At 38.8% G+C, this 24722-nt stretch overlaps 4 protein-coding genes, 1 long non-coding RNA gene and 2 pseudogenes across 12 annotated transcripts; 3 read left to right on the top strand and 4 right to left on the bottom strand.

The window, feature by feature from the left end:
* The first annotated feature begins 21 nt into the window (after window positions 1-21).
* Window positions 22-2523, top strand: LOC104720089 (F-box/kelch-repeat protein At4g25710-like; annotated as a pseudogene).
* LOC147935833 (uncharacterized) lies at window positions 420-2274 on the bottom strand. The gene is made up of 2 exons (XR_015568777.1): window positions 2089-2274; window positions 420-1802 (listed from the first exon to the last, which is right to left on the bottom strand). It is a non-coding gene; the product is annotated as an uncharacterized LOC147935833 (long non-coding RNA).
* Window positions 2524-7466: 4943 nt separating the features above from the next.
* On the top strand, window positions 7467-8946 carry LOC104717415 (WAT1-related protein At4g28040-like; annotated as a pseudogene). The gene is made up of 4 exons (XR_015568771.1): window positions 7467-7657; window positions 7762-7943; window positions 8036-8554; window positions 8629-8946. The product of XR_015568771.1 is annotated as a WAT1-related protein At4g28040-like (transcript).
* A 23-nt stretch (window positions 8947-8969) lies between these two features.
* LOC104717411 (tetraspanin-7) lies at window positions 8970-10474 on the bottom strand. The gene is made up of 2 exons (XM_010434965.3): window positions 9841-10474; window positions 8970-9511 (listed from the first exon to the last, which is right to left on the bottom strand). The coding sequence occupies exons 1-2, from the start codon at window positions 10345-10347 to the stop codon at window positions 9227-9229; spliced, it is 792 nt and encodes a 263-aa protein (XP_010433267.1). The 5' UTR covers window positions 10348-10474; the 3' UTR covers window positions 8970-9226.
* A 111-nt stretch (window positions 10475-10585) lies between these two features.
* Window positions 10586-12032, bottom strand: LOC104717410 (cytochrome c oxidase subunit 6b-3). Its single transcript, XM_010434964.3, has 4 exons — window positions 11858-12032; window positions 11081-11169; window positions 10925-11006; window positions 10586-10823 (listed from the first exon to the last, which is right to left on the bottom strand). The coding sequence occupies exons 1-4, from the start codon at window positions 11867-11869 to the stop codon at window positions 10770-10772; spliced, it is 237 nt and encodes a 78-aa protein (XP_010433266.1). The 5' UTR covers window positions 11870-12032; the 3' UTR covers window positions 10586-10769.
* A 91-nt stretch (window positions 12033-12123) lies between these two features.
* LOC104717408 (uncharacterized) lies at window positions 12124-15003 on the top strand. Of its 5 annotated transcripts, none has more exons than XM_010434961.3 (12): window positions 12124-12537; window positions 12612-12838; window positions 12937-13006; window positions 13105-13191; window positions 13266-13331; window positions 13442-13534; window positions 13632-13688; window positions 13776-13904; window positions 14091-14181; window positions 14271-14359; window positions 14441-14634; window positions 14710-15003. In XM_010434961.3, exons 1-12 carry the CDS (start codon window positions 12286-12288, stop codon window positions 14780-14782), a joined length of 1428 nt encoding a protein of 475 aa, XP_010433263.1. In that variant the 5' UTR covers window positions 12124-12285; the 3' UTR covers window positions 14783-15003. The 5 variants fall into 5 exon arrangements, 2 of the variants coding, with proteins under 2 accessions (XP_010433263.1, XP_087325759.1); XR_015568768.1 differs by having other exon boundaries at window positions 12134-12537; window positions 13637-13688; XR_015568769.1 differs by having other exon boundaries at window positions 12134-12537; window positions 13437-13534.
* Window positions 15004-15151: 148 nt separating this feature from the next.
* On the bottom strand, window positions 15152-23996 carry LOC104717409 (protein REDUCED CHLOROPLAST COVERAGE 2). 3 transcript variants are annotated; one of them, XR_015568767.1, is made up of 23 exons: window positions 23469-23910; window positions 23237-23298; window positions 23014-23106; window positions 22736-22808; window positions 22309-22623; window positions 22165-22229; window positions 21939-22070; window positions 21808-21849; window positions 21193-21717; window positions 20957-21114; window positions 20291-20771; window positions 20088-20150; window positions 19908-20009; window positions 19472-19780; window positions 19295-19387; window positions 19103-19204; window positions 18779-18883; window positions 18538-18671; window positions 18272-18455; window positions 17965-18096; window positions 17780-17892; window positions 17475-17643; window positions 15152-17382 (listed from the first exon to the last, which is right to left on the bottom strand). XR_015568767.1 is itself a non-coding variant. In XM_010434963.2 (23 exons), the coding sequence occupies exons 1-23, from the start codon at window positions 23536-23538 to the stop codon at window positions 15406-15408; spliced, it is 5409 nt and encodes a 1802-aa protein (XP_010433265.2). In that variant the 5' UTR covers window positions 23539-23996; the 3' UTR covers window positions 15152-15405. The 3 variants fall into 3 exon arrangements, 2 of the variants coding, with proteins under 2 accessions (XP_010433265.2, XP_087325758.1); XM_010434963.2 differs by having other exon boundaries at window positions 17475-17553; window positions 23469-23996; XM_087469632.1 differs by having other exon boundaries at window positions 17475-17553; window positions 19882-20009; window positions 23469-23781.
* Between the last annotated feature and the right edge of the window lie 726 nt (window positions 23997-24722).

Here is a 24722-nt window from a genome sequence, read left to right as displayed (position 1 = left end):
ACAAGCCATCAACGAGTTGTAAATCAAAAGTTAAAAATTATCAAAGTCGTCGGCCCATTAAAAGGCCCATAAAATATTTTAACCTAATTCGTCGATAAATATAATAAAAGAGGATAGCACACCATCCGCCGCCGATCCCTCCCTAAAGAAGCAAGTTAAACGACATGGAGAGGTGGTTGATCAACGGAGAGATGGTATCCTCGATTCCGTCAATGTCAAATCCTGGAAACAGCAGGAAGAAGAGGAAGACAACGACTATGACGTCGTCGAACAAGAAGAAGAGGAAGACAACGACTTCGACGTCGTCGAACAAGAAGAAGAAGAGGAAGCCAACGACTTCGACTTGGACGCCGCAATCGACCACAAATCCGTCACTTCCCGATGATTTGCTATTGTTAATCATCGTACGCTAATACAGTAAACCTAACAATTCCACAATCAATCAACAATTCAAACAATAGATTGAATTGACGTTCATAAAACGCGAATTCAACTCTCATGTGTTAGAATCCATGAAGGATCTCAATCTGACAACAATGAGGAATCACACACACAAGTCGCAAAAGAAGAAGAAGTTTACAATTCTGTTTCTGCATAATGAAGAAGACAGATGAATAGTTTTCTCTTAAAGCCTGCTTGCTCCAATCACATCGCTCCACGTATTTTTCCTCACTTCCACCAACCACTAAACTCCACGTGTTACCCTTTCTTCCACATGAGCCATTCATCTCATTTCCTGTATCACACGCGTCCCAATAGTATACTATCCGATTCTCTCACTGGTCTCCAAGAGCTTTCGATCTCTCCTGTCTTCATCGGGCCTTTACAAGATACGGTCACTCGTGGGACGCATGGAGAGTCGTCTCTATGTGTGCATGGATATATATCCTTTAGGATACGGCCCTGCCTGGTTCACCCTCTGCCGGAAACCTGATCGAACCCTTAGTGATAAGGAGGAGGAGGAGATGAAGTCAAGTGGTTAAGCTTTGGCTAGAGTCCCATTTCCCCATTCTCCTCTGGCCACCCGTGGAAACCTCGTGGCGGTTGGTTCTGATATCTATAACCTTGGAACCCCATCCCACGGTAAAGCGTCCTCCTCTAGTGTCTGGATTTTGGATTGTACGTCTCACACGTGGCGCGAGGCTCCAAGCTTGCCAGTGGAGCTAAGTACAGTTACTGCTAGCGTCCTTGATCAAAAGATATACGTAGCAGGATGGTACAAAGTAGATGATGCCCCGGCGGATTATTCCATGAAGAACTCCTTCACGGTTTTAGACACAACAAAAACACAACAAGCGTGTGATCTGGTGCCTATCCATTGCAGCTTGGCAGAACGCAAGCTTATCGTCCGAAGCACATGTATTGGCGGAAAATTCTACCTGGGGAATTGGGGAATCATGGTTGGTTACAATCCAGTGGAAGGTAGCTGGGAGGACGTTGGGCAGGCCATGTCTCAATATATGTTGTCAGATTGTTATTGCGAGATAGATGATGTTTTGTACTCGCTTGCTTCTGACCGAGTTCTGAGATGGTATGACCCTGAGGTAAGAACGTGGAGCAATGTGATGGGTTTGGTAGGAAAGCTACCCAACTTACCTCTGGATGAACCTTTTGTTAAAATGGCTAATTATGGTGGAAAGTTAGTTGTTTTGTGGAACCGCCCTCACGTCAATACAGATATTCTTTGGTGTGCGGAGGTCTGTGTTTTAAATGGCGAGAGGCAAGGTGAGGCGACAGAGGGTAGGTTTGGCGTCCTGCGCCTAGGCAAGATTCGCCCCACGCCTTTGGTGTATGAGGCGCAACTGCAAAAAAACAGACATAAGGTTAGTCATAAATAATCGATTCCTTACCATGTAAGCACAACCTGAGTCTAAAACCAATAGCTTATCATTTGAAATTGAAACATAGAGAAAGATTTGAAAACAAAGAAAAAGCCAATCATGAGTCTGAAACAGAGAAATGAAAACAAAGTAGAAGCAAATCCAACGAAAGTTTAAAACTTAAACACAAAGCCTAAAACTTAAACATTTTAAGTAAGCAAATATTGAGAAAATATTGAGAAGATATTGAGGTTTAACCATATATTACCTCCTACTATTGCAGGCGCTAAGCGAGATGAGGCGGGCTCCATGGCAAGGCATCCCGAAGCGAGCGCCTTTGGTCTACCGCCTGGCCTCATCTACTAGAGGCGCTACACTCTTATAATCATCTCGCCTCTCGCCCAGGCGCGCCTAGGCGACGCTTTTTTAAACACAGGCGGAGGTTGCGCTTGAAAGGCGCAATACTTGTGAAATTTGGGGGAAAGTTGAGTGGTATGATCCTATGGTTGAGGTCCCTACGTTAGTGTCTATCAACAAGGCTCTCTCTGCTACTCTCTGATGAATGTGTTTCAGAATGCTTGAACCGTTTCATACTTTACTTTTGTATGGTGTACTCATCAGAATGCCGTCTCATACTCTTGTATGTTGTTTTATTCTATGCTACTTTAGTATAATCTCTTGTATGTTGTTTTATTCTATGATGGTACTTTAGTATAATTATTATTGGCTTTTGATTTCGATTTGTTAAAGTTTATTTATTTTCCTTAATTGCTCTAATTGGTTCGTTATTTTAAGACCACCCTCTCTTTCGTAAATATAGAAGAGAACTGGTATGAACAAGAGTTTACTATTTGTTGACAGTTTATTTCTGTGCCCTATTTGTTTAAGCTGAAAGATTTTTGTTTCTAGAGGAACCGGAACAATGACGTCTCCTCAGCCTGGTCATAGAAACGTTGTCCAGAGTTCCCATTTCCTCTTCTTTTTTTTTTCTTTTTTTTTTTTTTCTCTTCACGTCCGTTTGTTTCAGGTATAACACCTAAAGCAGTGGGTTCAAGGCTTCCAGCACTGGTCTCAAGGTTGCTTTTGGCGTAGCCACAGCTACCTAGCTAAGTTTTTTCTTCTTTAAAACTCCTTTCCCATCATCAGAATGTTTTTGCAATGTGTGTTTGGACAAAGGAAGGTTCAGAAATTATATTGTCGTCCACCATGGAGGAGCTAGTGTTTCTGCTGTCTTGGTAATTATATTGTCGTCCTTTCCTTTCATCGTCTGCATGTGTGTTTGGCCTTTGGGATGTGTAGGGAGGGAAAAGTGTGAATGAAATGAAAGTTTTTTTTTTTTTTTTTTGATAGATTGGTGGGAGAAGAGATTATGTTGTGATCAGGGGCATTTCTAGAAGATAGAAGAGTGGATTATTCTTAATGCATTGGATTGTGCTTTGTGCATGGTTCAGTATTATTGTATTACGAGAATCAATGATTAATGTGACTCTTGCCAATTTAATATTCGTTATTTGTACTTCGTAGAGTGAGTAGATTAACTAAATCATTTTTTTTCTAGCGAAATTGATTGGTCTTGACTCTTCATATAGCGATGAAATTTTAAATACTTAAATTTATTTATTATCAACATTTAAAGATGATGTGAATTATATAGGTCGTGGCGCAATAAAGATTTGTATAAGTGTTATTTTCTTCTTATTCTGGAGATGGTTAATCTTGAAACTTGTATTATTATGTTGTCATAGGCTATTTATATCCCTCTTTAGTACTTAAATAAAGTTCAAATATTATTGGCGGATTTTAATACTCTTTAGTAACCTTATTACGGCAATTTGCACATTAACCTCACTGTTTGGATAATCAACGATTGTGAACATTAGTCCTAATGCAACCAAAAATAGAACTATTGGAGTAGTTCGACTGACTGAATGAAATTTGTATTGGAAAGAGCTAGATAAGACCAGATTCCAAGTTTAGATCTGGAGCTATTGTACAGTATACATGTTCTAATCCCTGATTCAAAACAAAAAATATGTATCTTGAAAGTATGATTACCACACATAAAAAACAAAAACAAAAAAAAAATGTAAAAAGTTTTGAAAAAGATGAAATAACATACCAATTAACTCAAAACCAATTCCAATAACCTTTCTTTTGATGAGTTTACTTGGATTTGTTGGCACATCAGAAATTAAACAGTAAAATGAAATGATAGAATGAGATAAGCAATCAGCGTCAGCTTCCACCATCACCATGTTGTATAAGGAAAAAAACGGATATTTCCATAAGTTTCCAAATCACTTTCACTTACGTTCCCCATTTCCACGTTCTTTAACTTTTCGTCTTGTTTTCTTCAATTCGTTCATTTTATATTTTTATATCAGTTTTTAATGTGTCCACCACTAAAAGTATTGTGTTAAAGCACATAGTCTTTTCATTTAGATGACTAAAACTTTTTCTAAAGCATCTAATTAAGCCAACGATATGTTGTGTGGTTAATATATATTCCATCAAACAAAATCCCCCTATTATATTAATCTATCGAGATATACTTTAAAAGTGAGGTTAGCTTCATTTTCATTTCCCTCGCTGTGGTGTAGATGTATATTTATATCGTTATCTATCAGACTATCACATCATATGCGTGGTGGAGATGGAATACATAACTTTTGGAGTATCAAAAGTTACTAATTTATTACTTTATATATGTGCTTAGTAACCAAAGCCTATAAAAACAACTTAGTGTGTGGGCCGTACGTGCCCTGTTTAAATGAAATTAGTGTGTGTGGTCCGTATAATGTATTCCCCCTGATCCGACTTAAATTATCGGATTTGATTTGTGTTTGTAAATGAATCATAGGGAATCATATGCTCGTTATATAGCTAGGCACGACGTTACATGTGAAGATGACGTATAAAAAAATTAATACAGACCTAGGAACCTGTCCATTAGTTTCTCGAACAAGCAAAAATTTTAAGTAGGCGCGATGATTAATTTTTGGAGTTCTATTCTTCTTATGTTTCCGGTAATTATTCTGTCGAAGTGGTTTAGACCAATTATTAGAACCAGTTTTTATCGATAAGAGATGGATGGGTTCTTCATATTTGTGCTTGGTAAACAATGAGAAAGCTTGTCCGATCCTCTTTACTTTAATTTCTTGTTGAAAATCCAAAAAAGGTTGCCAAAAATACACATAGTGGCGTACCACATGAGGAGATTAATAAATTTGTGTTTCTGCTCAGAATGTCATGGTTATATAATCTATGTTTTTTTTTGTCCAAGGGTTATAATCCTATGTTATAGATTTTTTTTTTAACTCTTAAAATTGACGTCCAAATGATCTGTTGTTTAAACTGGTTAACAATTAATTCAATCACTCTTTTGTAAACCCAAATCTACACATAATTTTTTTAGTTATAAAATATAAATCCTAACCACTTTTTTGTAAACCCAAACTGACATATAATTTCGTTTAATTATAAAATCTAAAACCCTCACCACTTTTGTTGTAAATCCAAACCGACATATAATTTTGTTTAGTTGTAAAAATTAACTCTAATTCTTTTTTATAAACCTAAATCGATATATTTTCTTTAATAAAAAACTTCTATTGTTACCTTAATTTGTTTTGTTTTCCTTTATTTTAATTTTGAATTTATTTTATAAATATGATATGACATGGTATTTTGTTGTATTTTTGAACGGTGAATTTTTCTAGATTTTTGAGTGCACATTTGAGTGTCTTCCAAAAATGTTCCAATTAATGTTTCCACTGGAGAAAAAAAGTAAGCTTTTTTTATCTAAAAAAATAAAAATAAAAACACTTTTTGAGGCAAAAAACAAAGTGAATCTCAAAAAAAAGAAAGAAGAAGAAAAAAAGCTAGATTCACATTATAATCCACTTTCAGGTATTGAGCTTGCCACGCTGCTGGCTCAGAGGTCTTGCTCGAACCCACATTTTTATAATAAAACTACAATTTGGATAAGTCTAACGAGTTTGATTATAAACGTTCTTAATTAGCCCATTCTCTACCAACTTCCTTAGCACTTTCCAATGAGTTTGTAACCAACTCCATTGCGATGCAGCTCTTTCGCAACACAGACGTTGCTTGAGTATGCTCTCGAAAAATCCAAACCAATCCCCTATAATAACACATAAAAGACGCTTCTCAATTTATCCAATATGAGATTAAGTTCATCATTGTTTTTCAACATCAAACACCTCTGGTTTTGTTCCAGCAATTTCATCAAGAAGCCAACGACATTGGTTAAGATCAAGACTCCCTACCACAACTCTATCTTTTAGGCAGGGCCGGCCCAGTGAAATTTGTGGCCCAATACAAAACAATTACTTTTTAATGGATTTTATAGATAAAAAAAAATAAAACTGAAACTAAATCTTAAAATTTTGGAAAATGAGGCCTATTTTTGCAATAAAAAAAGTAGATAAATTTAAAACTTGAGGCCAAATCTATAACTTTCATAAAATTGAGGCCTATTTTGGCAGTAAAATATTTTTTGAGGCATATTTTTGTTACTAAAAATCTCAAAAAATATGGAGGCCCAACACCCATGTGTCATAAGAATGGGTGAAGGGCCGGACCTGCTTTTAGGCCATCAGAGAACTGAGAAATTTTATCGACAGACAAACAGAATCCATTTTATGCAAGCAAGCAACCTTCTTAATACTCACTCGCACGAGAAGTATATTAGACTAACTCTACCAAGATGCACAATTAACACACAAGATGAGAGACAGACCTTACATGCAGAGCACAAATACCTCGAATTGTGTTGTGTACTAATTAATTCAGCGATTAAGTTATATTCAAAGAGTGAGATAGAAAGAAGAAACTGACTTGGAAGACAAGTTGCAGCCCAAAGCTCATCTTCTGACACCGTACGACGAACGTCGACTTATCCATCGCCGGAACAAAAATGTGTGAAGCGGCGGGACGGAACCGGAACCTAAGGAAGGACGAGCGTGATAATCCTTCCATATAAAAGATGGCAATAGAGGATGAACTTGGAAGAGAAAAAAATGATTTCTTTAGTTTATTCGTATTCAATTGTGATTGTTACAATTAGAGTGGATTATCATATAGAGAAACAATAAGTATTGGTCAATCTGAATTTGTATGTCTCTTCTATATATATACCGTTTTCTTTTTCCTCTTTTTTGTCAAAGATTTATTTAAAACAGTAATTAAATCTTTCCTTCGATATTGTGTACAATGGAATGAGAGAATATATATTTTCTGTAATATTTAACCATACATAACAGACCAACCTTTTGGCTATGCCCGAACGTGGTGGCATCTTAGCCTTCAAAACTAAGGTCGTCATTTATAACCAAAGACAATTTGTTAAATCTCTGCTAGAGAGACAATTATGCGGAACCTCAAAAACGTAATCACTCATTATATTTTCTTTTGTTGTTGTTTCTTTTCAAACGTGAATACCTGAATCCAATTCTCGCTGATGTATGAGTATGATCCTTTATATGGAAGAATTGACTACAAAATAGAAAAAAAAAAGCTCTCTCTTAATCAATCATCCCACTAGATTTATAAAGGTATTCAATCTTTTTTTTTTTTTCAATTTCACATCCTATAGAAGCTTACGTATTCTTGATATTTAACAAGTGACAGAGAACAATGGAGATATCGAAATACAAGGCTGTGTTGGCGTTAGCGTTTTTGCAGTTTACGTCGGCGGGAGTTGCACTCTTCACGAAAGCTGCTTTCACGGAAGGACTCACTCCCACCGTCTTCGTTGCTTACCGTCAAGCCATTGCCACTGTCTTCATCTGCCCCATCTCTTTCATTTTCGCTTGGTAAGTTCAGTTTTTGATCCCATCCATATATATGAAACATATTACATCACCACATGAATATAAATATTGATGATGGAAACCATTTCCATGTGACTGTTAAATAGGAAAAAAGAAAACAAACCTTGTCTCGGAGCGGCTGTTGGTGGGTGGCTCTCACGGCTGTTATTGGTGTGACTGTGAACCAGAACGCTTATTTTAAAGGACTTGACTTGTCTTCTTCATCCATGGCTTGTGCCATGACCAATCTTATTCCTGCCGTCACCTTCGTTATATCCGTCATTGTTGGGTATGTATATTATCAAGATTTATATGGCACTATTCAAGATTCTATATTGATGGGTTGACTAGTAGTTATCGATATTGGATGTTTGTTTCAAGATACGAGAGTATTAAGAGGAGTAGTATGAAAAGTGTTGCAAAAGTAATAGGAACAGGTGTGTGTGTGGGAGGAGCCATGACAATGACTTTTCTAAGAAGTCCCAAATTGCTCAACGCCCTGCTCAACCAAGACAGCACCTCTTGGTTACTCGGCTGCATATTGCTTGTCATTAGTATGTTGGCTTGGGCCCTTTGGTTGGTCTTTCAGGTCCCTATAGCCTCTCACTGTCCTGATTACTTGTACACTTGATCCTGCATATGTCTCATGGCTACCATATCCTCTTTCCTAGTGGCTCTCGCCTTAGGCAACACTCATTTATCACCATGGAAGCTTGATTCATCTTTGAAGCTCTCCTGTTGTATATACTCTGGCATCCAATTGGCGACAATGTTCTTTCTACAAGCTTGGGTCGTGTCACAGGAAGGACCTCTTTTCTCTGCCCTCTTCAACCCTCTTGCAGCAATCATCACCAAAATCTTCGGCTCTTTGTATTTACAAGAACAGACTTACCTCGGGAGGTATGCCGTTTTCTTAGTGTCCTCTTTTCGTTCTGAAGCTCAGTTCACATTTTCCTAATCTGTCTTATCTCCAGCTTACTAGGCGCTTTGGCTATCATCATTGGTCTCTACATTGTTCTCTGGGGAAAATCCGAAGACTATCAAGAAGAATACATAGACCTAGAATTGGAAAATGAACACACCACTTCCTCCCAAGCTGACATTGCTTCCATTGTGATTGGTGACAAGGCCTTCCGTAGTTCAGAGCTCTTGGAACCTCTTCTCATGTGAGTTGTATACGAAGTCGGTGTAAAGAGATTTCTTTAACAATGGACAATATAGAATATGGCAGTGATAAAAAAAAAAAAAAAATGGAACTTCGTTCACAAATCTCACTTGTCCCAACAGATGTATTAGCTACTCCATGCACAAAACATTAGAAAAATAGAAGCACAAAGCAAGTGCTTTTGTAATTCATTTAGTCATATGTTGCAAATTTAAGAGAGAAATTACATTGAAAAGCAAGTGCAATCTTACACACACACACACACACACACACAAAACAAGACATCAACGAGCTGTCTTAAGGCTGCAGTAACATTACTTGACAGTAAGATGAATAGCACTTTAGATATCTTTCATTGTTCTCAATCTCGGTTTGGAGCTCTACTATTTCAACGAATAAAGATCTTATTACCAGCTACGTTTCCTGTTGTTCCTGAACGCACAACAACCAACGGAGTATACAATAATGAGGAATATGAGGAAGACAATGTTGATCTGAGCCACTTTTTTCCACGAGGTCTTGATGTTGTCGAGCAAACCAGCCTTGCAGGCTTGACAGTCATAGCATAGAGTTGCCGGTTTGTTGTCCCAGACGTTACAGTCCTCGTTTGTGTATGGACCAGGTGTCTTTGTCCAAGTAGTCGGGTTCACATACGTAAAGTTACAGTCGTTCGACGGCTTACAGCAACCAGACTACACAAGTAAAAAGCCAGAATTTATCATTAGGTACAAAATCCAACACAAGAACATAGTTTTGATGTCACATAACCAATTGTAACCAAAATGTTAGATAAAAAGGGAATCACTAAAAAGACTAAATCTTCCTAAAAGGCTCTCTGTTTTTGTTTCCATTAGAGAGAAAAAAAAAAAAAGTTAAGCTTTTTTGATCTCAAAAAACAAAAACACTTTTTGAGGAGAAAAAGCAAAAAAAAAAAAAAAAAAAAAAAAACACTTTATAATCCAGATCTCTAATTCTGAATTGTAGATAATCGAAATCGGAATCGGAATTAAGAATTTGTGACCTGAAGAGCACTGAGATGAGACTTGTAGAACTCTTCAACGTTAATGGTGGAATAACGAGTACGGTAAGTGGAGCAAACGTCTGAATACATCAAACAGCTCCTGATCCGTTCCCAATTCTTAGCATTATTAACACGTTTCTGCAGCCAATTCGAGTAATCTCCGACGCGATACTCTTTATAACCACGATCTGATATAACCTCGCCGGCTCCACGGTTAGTGACGGCGAACGCGAAGATCGTGAAACAGAAACCGAGGAGAATCAGGAGGAACATAGCGAAAAGGTAAAGCCAGAGGAGGCAAGAGACACGGCAACAAGCGCCGACGAGACCAGCTATGGAGACGAACATGAGGAAGACTCCGAGAACGACGATTGGTTTGTCGAGGAAACGTTCGCACTCTGTTGCTGCATTTTTGCCTAGCCAGATCCCGGCGGAGAGGATTGGGATTGAGAGGAGGAATGTGAAGAAATTGAGAATCCCGAGGAGGTTGTTGCTACACTGAACCATGGCTTTAATTTGCTTTTGGCTTCTTTACAAACCAAAAAGGGTACTTTTAATGGCTCAATTCAGATCTTATAATGACGCAAAAAAATGGGAGTTTTGTCCGTTACGAAATCTGTTAGGGGTACCAAACGGTTCACAGTGTTTACGACAGGTAGACAAGTAAAAAAGTTAATTACACTCGTAGCTTTGATTTAAAGATAAAAGTTTTTTTTTTCTTATTTATTGTTGGATAAAGCAAAAATTACTCGAGAATTTAAAAATTGTGACATTACGAATCACAAAGAATGTCTTGCAATTTATTTGATCATCATCGTCCAAACGAAAAAAAAAAGAAAAGATTTCATGATCATCATCCATCCACACGACCTTTTTTTGGTCACACAAACTTAATAAAAATGATGAAGAGAGAGGTTGTTTTGCAGGAATCAGAGAGGGCCAGGGAAAGTTCCGGTCTCCCTCTGCTCATTCCATTTGTCAACCTGCGAGGATATAATATAATTACATTGTCAAGAATGTGTGTAGAGAAAAGATGACAGGTCATAGCATACGAAGTGGAAGGAAGAACATAAAAAGTACAAACCCATTCTCCAGGGCAGAGAGCGCGGTAATACTTGGCAAACCTCTCACATTCGTTGGAGTCCTCACCCTTTGCAGTTGTGCACCTATCGATAATAAAATTTTGTTGTTAAGAGTTGAGGAGAGTTGTAAAACTCAGTGTAATATTAAACAAGAGTACCTGTGGAACTCAATGTAACGGGTGAAGCAGTGCCTTGTTTGGTTGGTTGTAGGAAACCGGAAATCAGCAGGGGCAGTTTTCAGTTCAATCTAATGCAATAGAAGAAAAACACAAAAACATCTCAGCCTCCCGAGATCACAAACATTGAAAAAACCAATTGAGCAAAAGAAACCAACTATTACAAAACTGTCTTTCAGAATCCAAAGCTTCATACTTTTTTTTTTTTTTTCTCTCTCTTTGAAATCCTAATCTACTCTTACTAGCTATAATGAACACAAGCAACAAAATCTAGCGTTAGAGAAAAAAATAAGAGTTCCAAGGCAATCACAGTCATTCAGAATGAAAACCTTCATCTAACAATAGTGTGAAACAAACCACACAAAGCAACAAAACCAAGTGTTTGAAGGAAACGATTTTGACAGAAGATCTTTCATCCCTTTTATACAATTCCAATGCAATCAGATGTATTTCACCTCTATCCAATGAATCATATCTTCAATTAGGGGAACACAAAAAACTCAGTTTGTTCTCTACCAGATCATACAAGTAGAAGAAGAAATGGGAGTGTACAGAGTGAAATAAAATCGAATTTTCATCAAATCGAATTCACAGACAACGAATCTAATGGATATCGAAATTGATATAAGCACAAGAAGTGATCAATCAGATCTCAAATGAAGGTCGAAATTTTCAAAACAAAATTCCCGATTCTTTCATTTACAAGCAGAGCTAAATCGTATTTTATATAACATAGATAAGAAGAGATGAAAATATTACCTCGTCCTCCATGGCTTGATCCGAAGACGAACGATGAGAAGGATAAGGTTGGGTTGGAGAAGAAAGAGCAGACGCAGCGCAGCAGTCGAAGATGGAAAATTTGCAAAATGCCAACAATTTCTCCGGTGACGACGACTAGAAAAAGCCAATGAGGCCGCTTTCCATTGTTGGGCTCTGTTGGGCCTAAAAAAAAATCACTAATTAATTCAGACCGGTTCGATGGCTAAAATCGGTTTAAGTGGTGGAAGTCATGATTCGGTTTAGTCTGGTCACGTTGTTGTTGTTGAATCTTTCAGGAGGTTCAGTCAGACTTGAGAGAATCAAAAAGCTCGAGCAGGTCAGTAGTGAGGGAGGTGCATCGCTACGACTCTTCTTCTTCTTCTTCTTCTTCTTCGTTGGATCCGTCATCCTCCGATCTCATTCGCACCATGCGCTTGCTTCTTCTCTCCCTTCGCCGTGTAACTCTATTCTCGAGGCATCGACGATACTACACTTCCGCTCCTATTCATAATTGTTTGATCCCAATCAACCCCAGCTCGCCTTCTCCGTCCCTTGTATTCTCGTCTTCTTCTTTCTCTACTCTTTCATATCCTAACGGAGATGGGAAGATTGCAGGACCTCTAGTGGAATATGAACGTAGAATCGTAGCTGGAGAGCTTTTGGATGGAGATTTATGTCAGGTAGTTTTGCCTTTTTTCCTCTGTTTGTTCGATTTCTAGAGTGAATCGATTCTAAAGTTTTGTTTTTTTTGCAGCTAGGTACATTAAGAGAACTTCAAAGACTCTACGACGAGCTTGTTCAATCCGCTGATGCTTGTCGATTAGATCGTTACTCTGCATCCGCGAAACCAACTAAGAGTAGTAATTGGTTCTGGCAAAAATTCGTGTCTCACTCTTCTGTCTCCCCTGTCAAAGGTTTATACTTATATGGAGGTGTTGGAACTGGCAAAACAATGCTCATGGACTTGTTTTTTCATCAGTTGTAAGTAGCCAAGTAGGACTTCACACAATTCGTATATAGTTACTATGATTTTTGTTTGTTTGTGTGGATTCATCTGATCCTGTTTAAACCCGGGTTAGGCCAGCTAGCTGGAGAGCGCAAAGGATTCACTTTCACAATTTCATGTTGAGTGTTCATAGCCGCTTGCAAGTAAGATTCTATCTCCAAGCTTGTTTTTTTTTTTGAAGATGAGGCTTGTAATAATCTCTGGACTCAACAACTCTTTGTCATTTTAATATCCTCTGCAGAAGCACAAGGGTCTTGAAGATCCACTTGAAGTCGTTGGCCTGGAAATAGCTGACGAGTCTATACTGCTATGCTTAGATGAGTTCATGGTATTGGACGCTTATCTTCATAACATTTTTGTTTAGGGTAACTCGCCTTCATTTATTGCTTTCTTCATGTATAGGTCAATGATGTGGCTGATGCTCTGATACTAAACCGTCTCTTTAGACACTTGTTTAACAATGGCATTGTAAGTAGAATCTATACAAACTTCATCTTTCTTAACTCTTGTAAGCTACTGGACCTAAACCTGCAGTTATTTAATAGTTTGTTCATGTCGGTAACTGAAAGCAAGTGTAGGTTCTTGTTGCTACATCAAACCGTGCTCCAGATAATCTCTATGAAGGGGGTTTACAGAGGGACCTATTCCTTCCGTTTATTTCTACGTTAAAGGTATGCAGATGAAAAGGCCAGTTACTATCAATGCGCTGAACTTGTTTCATGTGATCCATTACCTTGCGTAACTGATACTGAGAAGTAACTATTGTAGGAAAGATGTGTGGTTCGTGAAATCGGTTCATCAGTGGATTATCGGAAACTGACCTCTGTATGTGATTTCGCTCTCTCAGTAACTCTGTCTTAGTTTTGTTGCAACGTGATTACAATCTTATCGCTATATACTTCTTGACTGCAGGCTGAAGAGGGATTTTACTTTATCGGAAAGGATATTTCTGGTCTTATTAAACAGAAGTTTCAGCAGTTGGTTGGCGATCAATCAGCTGGTCCTCAGGTGGTTGAAGTAGTAATGGGGAGGAAGTTGGAGGTATTTTATGCTTCTTCTTTCACAGATGTATTAACTTGCTGTTCACCATTTTGTCCTGAAGAGTGCTTTGCATGGATTCTGTTGATTGATTGTCCAGAAACCTTCAAATGCCATTGCAATAAATACCTTATCTGATATTCCTTATCTTCTTTTTTTCGGATTTTGTTCTGTTTTCTTGTACACCAGGTTCCGCTGGCTGCTGATGGATGTGCCTACTTTCGTTTTGAAGAGCTGTGTGATAGACCCCTAGGCGCAGCTGATTATCTCGGATTATTCAGTAAGTCTAACCCCAGAGCCATCATACTATTTTCATTGCACTAAGTTTTTTACACACTGCCTAGTCTTGAGATGCAAATTTCATTGCAGAGAAGTTTCATACTTTGGCTCTGGAAGGTGTACCCATTTTCGGGCTCCACAATAGGACCGCAGCTTACCGCTTTGTGACACTGGTTGATGTATATCTCGCTTGATCTCTCATTTCTATATTCAATCTCTTTTTGAAAAATTGCTTGCCCAACGGTTGAGATTACTAACAGGTGATGTATGAGACCAAGGCTAGGCTACTGTGCACGGCAGAGGGTAGCCCTCTAGAACTGCTGGAGAGAATAGTGACAATCTCTAATGCACAGCAAATAGCACCTAGAACCTCTTCAAGATCAAGGAAGAGTGATGATCTCGACCTTTGCGTGGACAATGAACTTGGTTTTGCTAAAGACCGCACTATTAGCAGGTACTACTACTGAGCAACTGTTGGGTTTACTCTTATCTATAGTCTTGAACTGATTATCTCCAATGCGTGCTGCAGATTAACGGAGATGAACAGCAGAGAATACCTGGAACATCATTCAAGAATGTCGGCGGTGCTGCCTTCTTCTTAGTATTGTTACAATGTGGTTAGAGATGCTGTCAAACATGTTGGAACCATTTTTTTACCGAGCAAAAGCTCTCATAATGTATTTATTCTGTGTTTGAACGTAGACCCATCTTTTTCTTGCTAGTTGATCATGTTTTCATCAGTAAGTATATGATGTGCAATCAACCAAGAAATGTGTAGTTTACTGAAGTTTTTATAAAGCTCTCAAATACAAGGTATTAACAATCACGGTTTTCTCTTTTTGGGAGGCCATGAGCTATTTTTAATGAGCTGAACCTACACCAATCAGCCTTTATGTGTTCTTTTCTAGAGAAACTAGACATGGCCAAACACTATTATCTTACAACTAATATCTATACCAAAGAAAGAGAAAAACACAAAGGGACAAATCTTTTATTAAGGAGTTGAATATATCTAGTTTTCAGCCACGGAAACCAAAAACTGAAAGCAGGAGAAAAGTTGTTAAAGCAGGAGTGACGAGCCTTGGTCCTGCGCTACAACACAACATTCACAAGTAAAAAATGCTTTTTTCAACTATTGTGTACCTCAACCTCATCAATGGAGCCAAAATGTTTCTCCATTCCTTTAGCCTCAATGTTAATACTTCAGTGACAGACAGTTGCTTCTTCAACTTGTAACTTCAATTTGCTCGATTTCATTATCACTGTAATCTCCCCAGCACTTGCCTCCCTGTAGTTCTCCATTTTTCCCATCAGAGGTCTGATGTGATGTGGTTTCCGCTTCACTTACTGTCAGATGTCCATTTTCAAGTGCATCTGTAGTTGCTTGTGCAATGACTTCTTCATCCTCTCCAGCTTTTTTCTCGTTGTTGCTTTCTTCTTCGCTTCCGCTCTTCTCCTCAGAGCTTTCACCACCACCAGGTAATTCTTCCAAAGCAAGTGGTGCATGTATGCTAAGTCCATTCTGAGGCTGTGTAATGGACATGTTACACGGATATCCACCTGCTACAGGCGACAGCGGGTACCCATTCTGTGTTATTTCTGCTCCATTTGGGGATGCTAAATAGCCATTTGGTGGCACTGGATACCCATTAGAAACCCAAGGTTGACTAGGTATGAACTCAGCCGCATGGGGGTTCATTATTCTTGGGCCATTGAATTGGTTGGCCTCACCATTGGACTCAGTGCTATTGGGGAAGCTTGGTTTGTTACGCGGAACCCTGTTTCCAGATCGATTGTAACCACCACCTGAGAGCCTAGGTCCATAGGGAACTCGAGCTGTTACAGACTGATGAGGAGTTGATCTGCGGACATGGTTAACAGGAAGCATTGGTGGCATATTCAATGGAGAGGGAAGGATTCCACCGTGGTCTTTGAATCCAGGAACTGCAATCGATCCAAAAATTGGAATGGTTGTTGGGGTATACGGCGGCGCAGAAGCAGAGAGCTTCTTGCTCATCTCTTTTTGTGCTTCGCATGCGTCTTGCTTTTCTCCATCTGCAGCTATTGATGACTTTGGACTCGAGTCTCCGTTAGGCAGTTTTTCTGTTTCGCCATCTACTGTTTTCAGTTCAGCATCAGATAAATCCTTTTGGAGCTTTACTCCAATTGCTGATCCACTACCATTTGAATCTTTTGGTGTTGGTGACTTATTCAAGAGAGATGCATTTGAATCCCCAGACGTTGGTGCACTCTCAGTTTTTCCTTGTCTTGTATTTGATACGGTTGTCTCTGTTGGAAATGTTTCTTCAGCTGCCTTTACGGCCTCCACAAAGTTGATTTCTTTGGGTGAGCTCGTCAAGTCTGATCCACCAACAACCACCCTTCCTCGCTCACCGCTATCAGTTTTTTCTGCTTCCGTTTCTGTAGCCACATGCTTATTCTCGCTCTCAGCATCCTGAACATTAACTTTTTGAGGACCATCTACTGCAATTTTTTCCGTATCTAAAATCTCTGGGGATTTTGTTTCTTCTGGCAACTGCTCTGCAACTGATTTTACAATCGTTCCCGGGGGTGCCAGTGCAACCTCCTTATAGGAAAACAATTTTCCAGCTTTGACATTCACAGGACTCACCATGGGAGTTGGCTTGTTGATGTGTTCAGTGCAAGCTGGGATTGCCTTGGCTGGTTTATCACTGACTGGTCTTTCTCCCACTATATTGGAACTGTTTTGCTTTCTGTTCAAACTCGTGTTCTTTACAGACATCTTCGAGGCATGCGAAGAAGTGGAACCATCAACAGAAATTGAAAGCTCAATAGAACTAGTCTTCGGGGATGTGAAATTGGTGGATTTTCCTCTGCTTCTTGATGTCTGCTGGGTCACGTTCATGAAGTTTGTGTTCAGCTTTGCCAGGCTGGGCCGAGTTCTACGCCCAGAAGGATAACGATTTTTTGGGACAGCTTCTTGCCATCCTTCGTCAGAGTCATCATCCTCCTGGACTGTGGCTTCAGGCTTAACCAACTTCATTTGGTCTTGAGGTTCCATATCAATTTTCTCAACCTTTTTTTCTTCAGATTTTGCTTCGGATTTGTTCTCTTTATCACTTGAACTCTCCCCAGTGATATGATCCGAACTAAGAATTTCATCATGTTTCTGATTTTCTTCTGAGACAGGTCCTGGACTTTGTCCTGGTTTTCCTTTGACCTGAATAAACATTTCAAATAAAATTTCTGTCACGCCTAATTAATGCGAGCATTAAACAAAACAAGGATAAAGTCAGGGAAAGCAAATATAACCTTTGGACGAGCTTTCCTTTGAGCGTCTCTCGCTTTAATACCAGAATCCGGGGTTATGTAATCCAACAGGTCTGATACACTGTTATTGGGAAGAAAGCTCACGGGTTATATCACTCAGGACAAGATTTACGCAAGATAGAAATTTGTACTAGTGGTCTAGACAAATGGTCTGCATTTTAAATTTCATTTCTGGTAGTCAGTTTTATTTTTATCTTTTGGTACCATGTGCATTTCGAAAACAGTGCTATAAAATGAAACGCAGTAGTATATAAAAAAATATATGTAAAAGACAAATGTTCCAATACCTGAGATGGCCTTTGCTTGAAATAGAGGCGTCTGGCTTGGGAGTACCATTTCGTGCAGCTTCTTGCTGTTCCAGAGCTTTAGACTCGAAATATTCAAGCCACGCAGCCGCATCCTAACACAGTTAAAGAGCATAAGAAACACTTTTTAACTTGAAACTCCCTGTAAATCGTATCTAACTAAGCACCTGTGTCCGAAGATCCTCAGGACCTAGTTTTGCTTGTAGAATCTGTAGAGTGGTCTGCTCGTGTTGGACGCTCAAGGAGTATGCGTCCATCAGAGAGAGAGCAATAGCAATTGCATGGTAGCTTGCAGCAGTCTGAAAAGAAACATAGCAGAAGCAAATTCACGTTTTAGCACATCATTTAGCTTCCCCGAGAAAATTTACTTATTAAGCCCAATCCTTCATGGCATGGGAATTCGCTGTCTTTAGACATTGACAGGTCGTGGAGTTAAAGCATTTACCAAACATGTCCTTGCTTAAGAAAACCAACCTGGATATGATCAGCTCCAAGTAGTCTCTGGTTACATTTCAACGCTTCATGAAGGTATCTTAAAGCCACATGGGCATTCTTCATACCTTCTTCCATCATTGCTACGTTAATATAAGTGGCAGCCGTATTTGGATGTGATGGTCCACATGTTAGATGCAAAAGATACAATGCACGGTTGACATACCTATAACAAGGATATCATGTTATCAAGCAAATCGTAACAATTAAATTTGTAGCTTTGGCTTTGGGAAATAGAGAGAGCATACTTCAAGGCTAACTCTGTATGCTGAAGACGATAATAGAAGACGGCCAGGTCGCCGTAGCTTTTCATTGTGTCTGGGTGATCAAGTCCAAGTTCCCTTTCATTTATGTCGAGTGCTTTCTGTTGATAAATAGTAGCCTGAGAAATTAAAACTGGTTAGTGCTGCAGAAATATTCTTCTGCTAAGGAAGTAGGTTAATTAAACGATGCCTTGAAGATGGTCCAAATTTCTGTCAAAGAGGATACCTGATTAAAATCCCCAGTATGGTACAGCACAACAGCGAGAAGACTGTATGCTCCAGCGGTCATTCTATGGTAGGGGCCGCACACTGCTACAAGCTTCGCTAATGCCTATCGAGTTCATCCCAAAATATCAGCTTAGTTAGACCGTTTGAACAAAAATTAATAAATCCGTGTGAAACAAAAGTGTCAGAACCAAATTATGTATTAAGCTGAACGGTTGATTTGTTGAGTGCTAAATATATAAGGAGAAATATATTAAGACTATAAATAGAAAGCCTCCGCTACATGGTTAGTATATAAAGAGAGTGAGAAAGATATCGATTATACCTTGGTGCCATAATTGACAGCATCCTCCAGTTTGCCTTTATCTAAAGAGGTTTTGGATGATTCCAACAAAGTGCGCCCATCAGCAGATGAACAGGCTACGTGCTGCACACGAGACCAATACTTTTAAGTAACTGAACCAATTCACTTTTTCATTATAGATAATTACTACAGTAAGATAGTTATGCATGGTACCTTATACACAGGAACCATACTGATTATATCAAACTTCTTAAAAGGATATGACGTGTCCATCTCATAGTCTTTAGGAACAAGCTCCAGTCCAACCTGAAACGATAAGTGAAGCAACATATAAGAATATCAGGTTAGATTGTCATCACTGAAAACAAATCTGATTTGACAGTCGCAGACCTTGTGTGACAATCCTCTAAGAATGGCAAATTTTCTCAGCTCCTGGCAGCCTTCATGCTTCCAATCCCACCCATACCTCTTGGAAATGAACATTTCCACCCAGGTCCACTTTATCTTTTCATCATATATACTCTCAGTGTCAGACGGTGTTCCCAATAAGACATTTAAGCATGTTGCTATTGAGGTGGCCACATCAGCGGTGTTTTCAACAGCTGCTACAACAGACTGCAGTATATGCTTGTATGCCCGAACAACCATTTCATGAATACAGAGGGATTGCACATGAGGGAGCTTATCAGCCAACTCGACCTAAAATGAGAGGAGAAAAGAGTGATTCCTAAAAGAAATGGGGCACTTTGCTTTTCTATACATAAGCATATTCTACCATCTATTCTGCAAAGAGCGGGTACCAAAGACTATGAGATGAAATGGTTACCACTCTCCCTAAGGAATGCATTTGCAAGCCTCTGGTATGCATAAAGTCTGTTAGAGTTCTCCCATCGACGGGTGAGAGTTCAAGAGATCCAAAGTCTGCCACCTGCAACATATCAAGTTCAAGTTTATGAGAAATTAAGAATTATCCCTAAATGAGACAATAATGTTCCAAAAAACTGACCAATTTTGGAAGAGCAGTATCAGCGTAGTATTTGCGGGCCATCTCAATCAGCTCTTTTGGTGACTGCAGGGAAGTTTCATGGAGAGGAAGAACACAAGGTAAGGTTCATAAAAACAAACTAGGCTAAAGAGATACCAGAGATGGGTCATCACTTACTACTAGCCTCAAATATTACATCTTATCAGCAGGAGAAACAGACAAACCTTGAGATGAAAACCAGTTTCTGATTCTTTAAGGCGCTGATATGCAGTTTCTGTCACTAGTTCTTTCCAAACCTTTTCCAATTCCTCATTTTGTCTCTCGAGTTCCTTTTGATCCTCAGTTTCTGATTTATTGTCAGTGTCCTCTTTTCCCTGTTCAATTTTGTTAGCTTTCACATCGATCTTCCTTTTTATCTCCTTCAGCAGTGCACCTTGCTTCCCAAGACCCTTAATAGCTGGTTCAGGCTTGGCATCTTCAGTTTTCTTAGACTCATTTTTACTTGAAGCTTGATTTTGCAGATGTTGCACCCAACAAGCTCCTAATTCCCACCTTATAGGCTTACTATTTCTTGAGGGTTCAATCTCCAATTTCTTCAGACTATCCTCAAATACTTTCCTCACAAGGGATTTAGCAACACGTGTTTGTTCCAAGTCTGCATTTGGTGATCTCGGCGTTGACGACTTGTGCAATAGAGTTCTCAAGCTGTAAAATGATATCCAGAAAAAGCTCTCTGAATACCTCTATTTCAAAATCCACATATTATATGCCAAAATGTCACAAATTTTTAGATCATGCCAAGCCATATGTTCAGCAACACAGACGTGAGTAAATGGACATGCCTTTTTGCTTGAAACTTGTAGACAAACCACTAAGACCAAATATTTTACCTATTTACATTCAGAGCATTTGCACCTCCTTCGGATTGGTCTTCAATGTCAATATCCTGTAGGATGTGTCCACCATTCAAGTTAAATTCCAGAGCAACCTTTACAATGGCTGTACAGCCACAGTGTCTTACAACCACCACCCCCAAGGTAGACGTATCCTATATGATCAAAGTAAATCTCAGTAACAAATCCAACAAGAGCAAGCTAAGAAAAGCAGCTCAAGCTAAAAAAATTACATGAACTGTCGCACTCTCATCAGCAGTGATCCCTTTCAGTAAATTTCTTTGAGCAAGTTCTTCCTGAGAGATCTCTAGAACCTGGGTCCCATCACTCTTTCGGTCAAGCTTGGCACTTGCATCAGGATCATCTCTAGCCACCCTTATAATTAAATCACCTATTCTTTCTTCATGGAAAGCCAATGCACCAGGATCCTTTGGTAAGCGTTGATTACTCTCTAGTACATTTTTTATAGTTTCCACTGCTTTGAAAACTGAAACGTCGACAAATAGACTGTGGAGTAGAAAGGCCTTCCTATCTCGAACCTGTCTCTCTTCAGGTGTTTTACAGGGCATTGCTGCCAAAATCGCCAATTCCTTTGCCCACTTCCTTTGATCATGCTTACCAGACCGGCCCACTCCACCACCATCCCCTCCCCAAGTCTCATCTTCCACTGGAAGTGACGGAAAAGTAGATGGGCTATCTGCAACAACCGGAGGAACTACCCAAGTGTTTGCTCGAAAACCATAAGGAAGGTTGCCAAACTGAAAAATAATTAACAATAACTATATGTTGAAGTTACCTATGATCAAACAATACATACCAGTGAAACCATATAAGGTATATTTGCGTACCTTATTGTGCTCAATGAAAGCTTTCATTAGAGCATCATACGCCTACAGCCACAATCACATATCACCGCAATTAATCACAAGTCAAGAAACCATAAAGGTAAAACTTTTTAGGAATAAATCTCCAAACTTACCGCATCAAAAGGCCGGCTAATCTGTTGCAGCAGCTCAACCAAGGAGTGACACAGAAGTTGCTGTTTCCCAGCTGGATAAAAACCTGTTCTTGTTGCATTAACAGTGAACGGCTTCCCACTTGAAACTTTCACCTGTATTTGACAAACAATGGTTGTAGCAAAATTACTTAAAATCAAATTCCAAAGTCCTACTCATATAGCTTCAAAAGAGAAAGAGCCCACTTACATCGATTTGAAACAAATCATCTAATCCTTTCTCCTCTTTAGATGGACGAACAGACCTTCTGATATCTGGCAAAATTAAGAATCATTAACGAGCGATCAAAACTCAGAACAATTCGTCTAACTGATGAGAAAAAACAAAACTCACATTGAATCGGAGGAGTAAGGTAAGAGAAGGAGAAAAATTCGTAAAACTGCCCGAGACGAGTCGGTGGGCACATGTTGATTTCACCCTTATCAGCGCCTTCCGCCGCCTGAGACTTAGGGCTGAGACCGGAACCTGAAATAACTGCATCCTTATCGGCCTGAGAATCTCCCTCAGTCGAGTTTGACTCTTTCTTTTCAGAGTCCTTGGAAGGTGTACGAATCACCGGCGGTTTCGACGGACCGAATGCGGTGGTGCAAGCGACGATGTCTAAGAGCCGCCGTATGTGCGCGGTGGCTTGCTCCTCTGTATAGTCCTCTGCGAATTAAGAAAAAAAAAAGAACAAAAAGGGTTCAGGATCACCTGCGGCTAACCCTACGAAGTAAAATACGATAGGAAAAATATAGACCGTTAGATCAAAGAAGATTACCTTCGACGATGGTGAGGTGGCAGGGCTTAAGCGATACGATGTCAACGGAGTCCTTCAGTCTAGTGCCACGCACCTGCAGCAGAAAACAATCAGTCTCGGCGGCAAATGTCAGATAAAAAAGCTAAATATAACCGACACTATTTGGGCCTAGGGCCCATTAGCAATTCTTGCACACATACGTTACGTTTTTTATTATTTTTGTGAATCAACAAGTTTGTGAGAAAGATATGTATGAAAAAGGCCATTAATGTTTGATTGATGAAGTGAAGGAGAGAAACCTGGTGAGAGAGAGAAAAGTTGGTGAAGTGGCAGGTCTGAACATGGACCGCCAAGAGCTTCCTTACATCTAAGATTCTGTCTGTGGAGATACCCTATCACCAAAACATCATCATCATCATCATCATCAACAACTTGAGAGAGATAGCGAGAGAATCATATCCCATTCAATTGGCTTAAGTAAAAACAATTTCTAGTTCTTTCTCAATCAATGTTTTATCAAACCTTGAGTGTCACTTGGGATTCGTCTGGTGTTTCCACACTTATCTCAATGACAGTGGGCAAAACTGCACAAACCACACAAATTTTATATATTTTATCAAAACAATACAAAACAAATAAAAGAGCTAAGAAAGCAAAACTTGACTTGTCATTCTGCGTGGAGTAACCAAAATGAATTTTAGCATAAGCAAAAAAAAAAGTTTGAATGGTATTAGTTGTATGTAATATTGAGAACCTTTCTCTTCTTTCTTCTTCTTCTCTCCTTTACTCTTGTGTGGCTTAGTTTTCCCAGCTTTAGGAGCCATTACCAATTCACATATAACTTGTAATTCTGAATCAAGAAACTCAAAACTAAGCCTTGTATTGAATTACACCATAAAGTAGAGTGTATTTTGAATAAGTAGAGATGAAGGGTGAGAAAGAGAGCAAGAAGAAGATAGAAGAAGAAGAGAGAAGGGTTGTTGGATGTGTGTGTATATATAAATGAGAGACTTGTGGTGGTGTGGTGACAATGAGGAAGTAAAAGGGAATAAGAGACGAGAGGGGTCAAATAGCCGATTGAGAAAATAGAGAAATAAAGAGATTTTTAGAGAGAGAAAGAGAGGATAGGATAAGGTGCGAGGCTATTCTCTTCTCTCTACCTCCTTAAGAGTGTTGTTTTGAGGCTAAGTAAAATTGAGGCCTCTCATTTCTTTGTTTGCATCTTTAACACCTCATCACCAACTTCATCTTTTCTTTTATCTCTTTCTATATATATTTTATTTCCTATTTTAAAAATATTTCCCCCTTATTTTCATCAATTTATGAGACTTCACCAATGACTTCACATATTTGATCATCAGTTTATTTTCCAACCCTTTGATTTTTGAATCATAAACTCGAGAGACATGTCCGGCTCAAGATTATATGGATCCTTGTGTGAAAATGTTATTAAATGTACTAATTTTTTGGCTCATTTGGCCACAAAATTGTTAAAACTTAAAACATTGAATTTTAAAAATAAAATTTTAAACAAAAAATTTCAGAAAGTACATTTGTGTAGTTTTTTTTTTAATTAATATCGGTTTAAATTTAATATGTCTAGACTAAAATATGCATGGTAGTTACGTCTAGCTACAAAATTAAATTTTGTATCTCATTTCTAAAGACGGTTTCAAGAGATGATCATAATTGATTGACAAGAATATTACCGGATTCATTTATGTGCGCTGCAACATACTACCAAACTTTGTAGTATATGCTTTTGTAACATTGTTGGTAGCATTCATTGACAATGTTCATCGTGTAAACACTTACAATTTTTATTTACTTTAGTACTTTTCATTTACATCTTTCAACGTAAATAATGTATCGCTGAATTTTCCGATACCGTACATCGAATTATATATTGTCTTCTCCTATCGATTTCTAAATTACTACCTAAGATGTTGCTTTGATGTCAATTCACAATTGTTAGGAATTGTCCAAAAGTTCATATCCCCAACTAAAA

This window comes from Camelina sativa, chromosome 10 (genome assembly GCF_030686135.1).
Source record: "Camelina sativa cultivar CO46 ecotype springtype chromosome 10, ASM3068613v1".
NCBI lineage: Eukaryota > Viridiplantae > Streptophyta > Magnoliopsida > Brassicales > Brassicaceae > Camelina > Camelina sativa.
This window is presented reverse-complemented; position numbering and strand designations above follow the sequence as displayed.

What these genes read in the sequence shown, in the direction of transcription:
- LOC104717411 (XM_010434965.3), bottom strand. Translation starts at nt 10,347, where the DNA reads ATGGTTCAGTGTAGCAACAACCTCCTCGGGATTCTCAATTTCTTCACA. An exon ending in CTCATCTCAGTGCTCTTCAG is followed by an intron (nt 9,512 to 9,840) that starts GTCACAAATTCT and finishes TTACTTGTGTAG; the next exon opens with TCTGGTTGCTGTAAGCCGTC.
- LOC104717410 (XM_010434964.3), bottom strand. An exon ending in CGTTACATTGAGTTCCACAG is followed by an intron (nt 11,007 to 11,080) that starts GTACTCTTGTTT and finishes TATTATCGATAG; the next exon opens with GTGCACAACTGCAAAGGGTG. An exon ending in CTCTCTGCCCTGGAGAATGG is followed by an intron (nt 10,824 to 10,924) that starts GTTTGTACTTTT and finishes ATATCCTCGCAG; the next exon opens with GTTGACAAATGGAATGAGCA.
- LOC104717409 (XM_010434963.2), bottom strand. Translation starts at nt 23,538, where the DNA reads ATGGCTCCTAAAGCTGGGAAAACTAAGCCACACAAGAGTAAAGGAGAG. An exon ending in GTATGGTTCCTGTGTATAAG is followed by an intron (nt 19,205 to 19,294) that starts GTACCATGCATA and finishes TCTCGTGTGCAG; the next exon opens with CACGTAGCCTGTTCATCTGC. An exon ending in ATACTGGGGATTTTAATCAG is followed by an intron (nt 18,672 to 18,778) that starts GTATCCTCTTTG and finishes TTAATTTCTCAG; the next exon opens with GCTACTATTTATCAACAGAA.
- LOC104717408 (XM_010434961.3), top strand. Translation starts at nt 12,286, where the DNA reads ATGCGCTTGCTTCTTCTCTCCCTTCGCCGTGTAACTCTATTCTCGAGG. An exon ending in CGTTTATTTCTACGTTAAAG is followed by an intron (nt 13,535 to 13,631) that starts GTATGCAGATGA and finishes TAACTATTGTAG; the next exon opens with GAAAGATGTGTGGTTCGTGA. An exon ending in TGATTATCTCGGATTATTCA is followed by an intron (nt 14,182 to 14,270) that starts GTAAGTCTAACC and finishes ATTTCATTGCAG; the next exon opens with AGAAGTTTCATACTTTGGCT.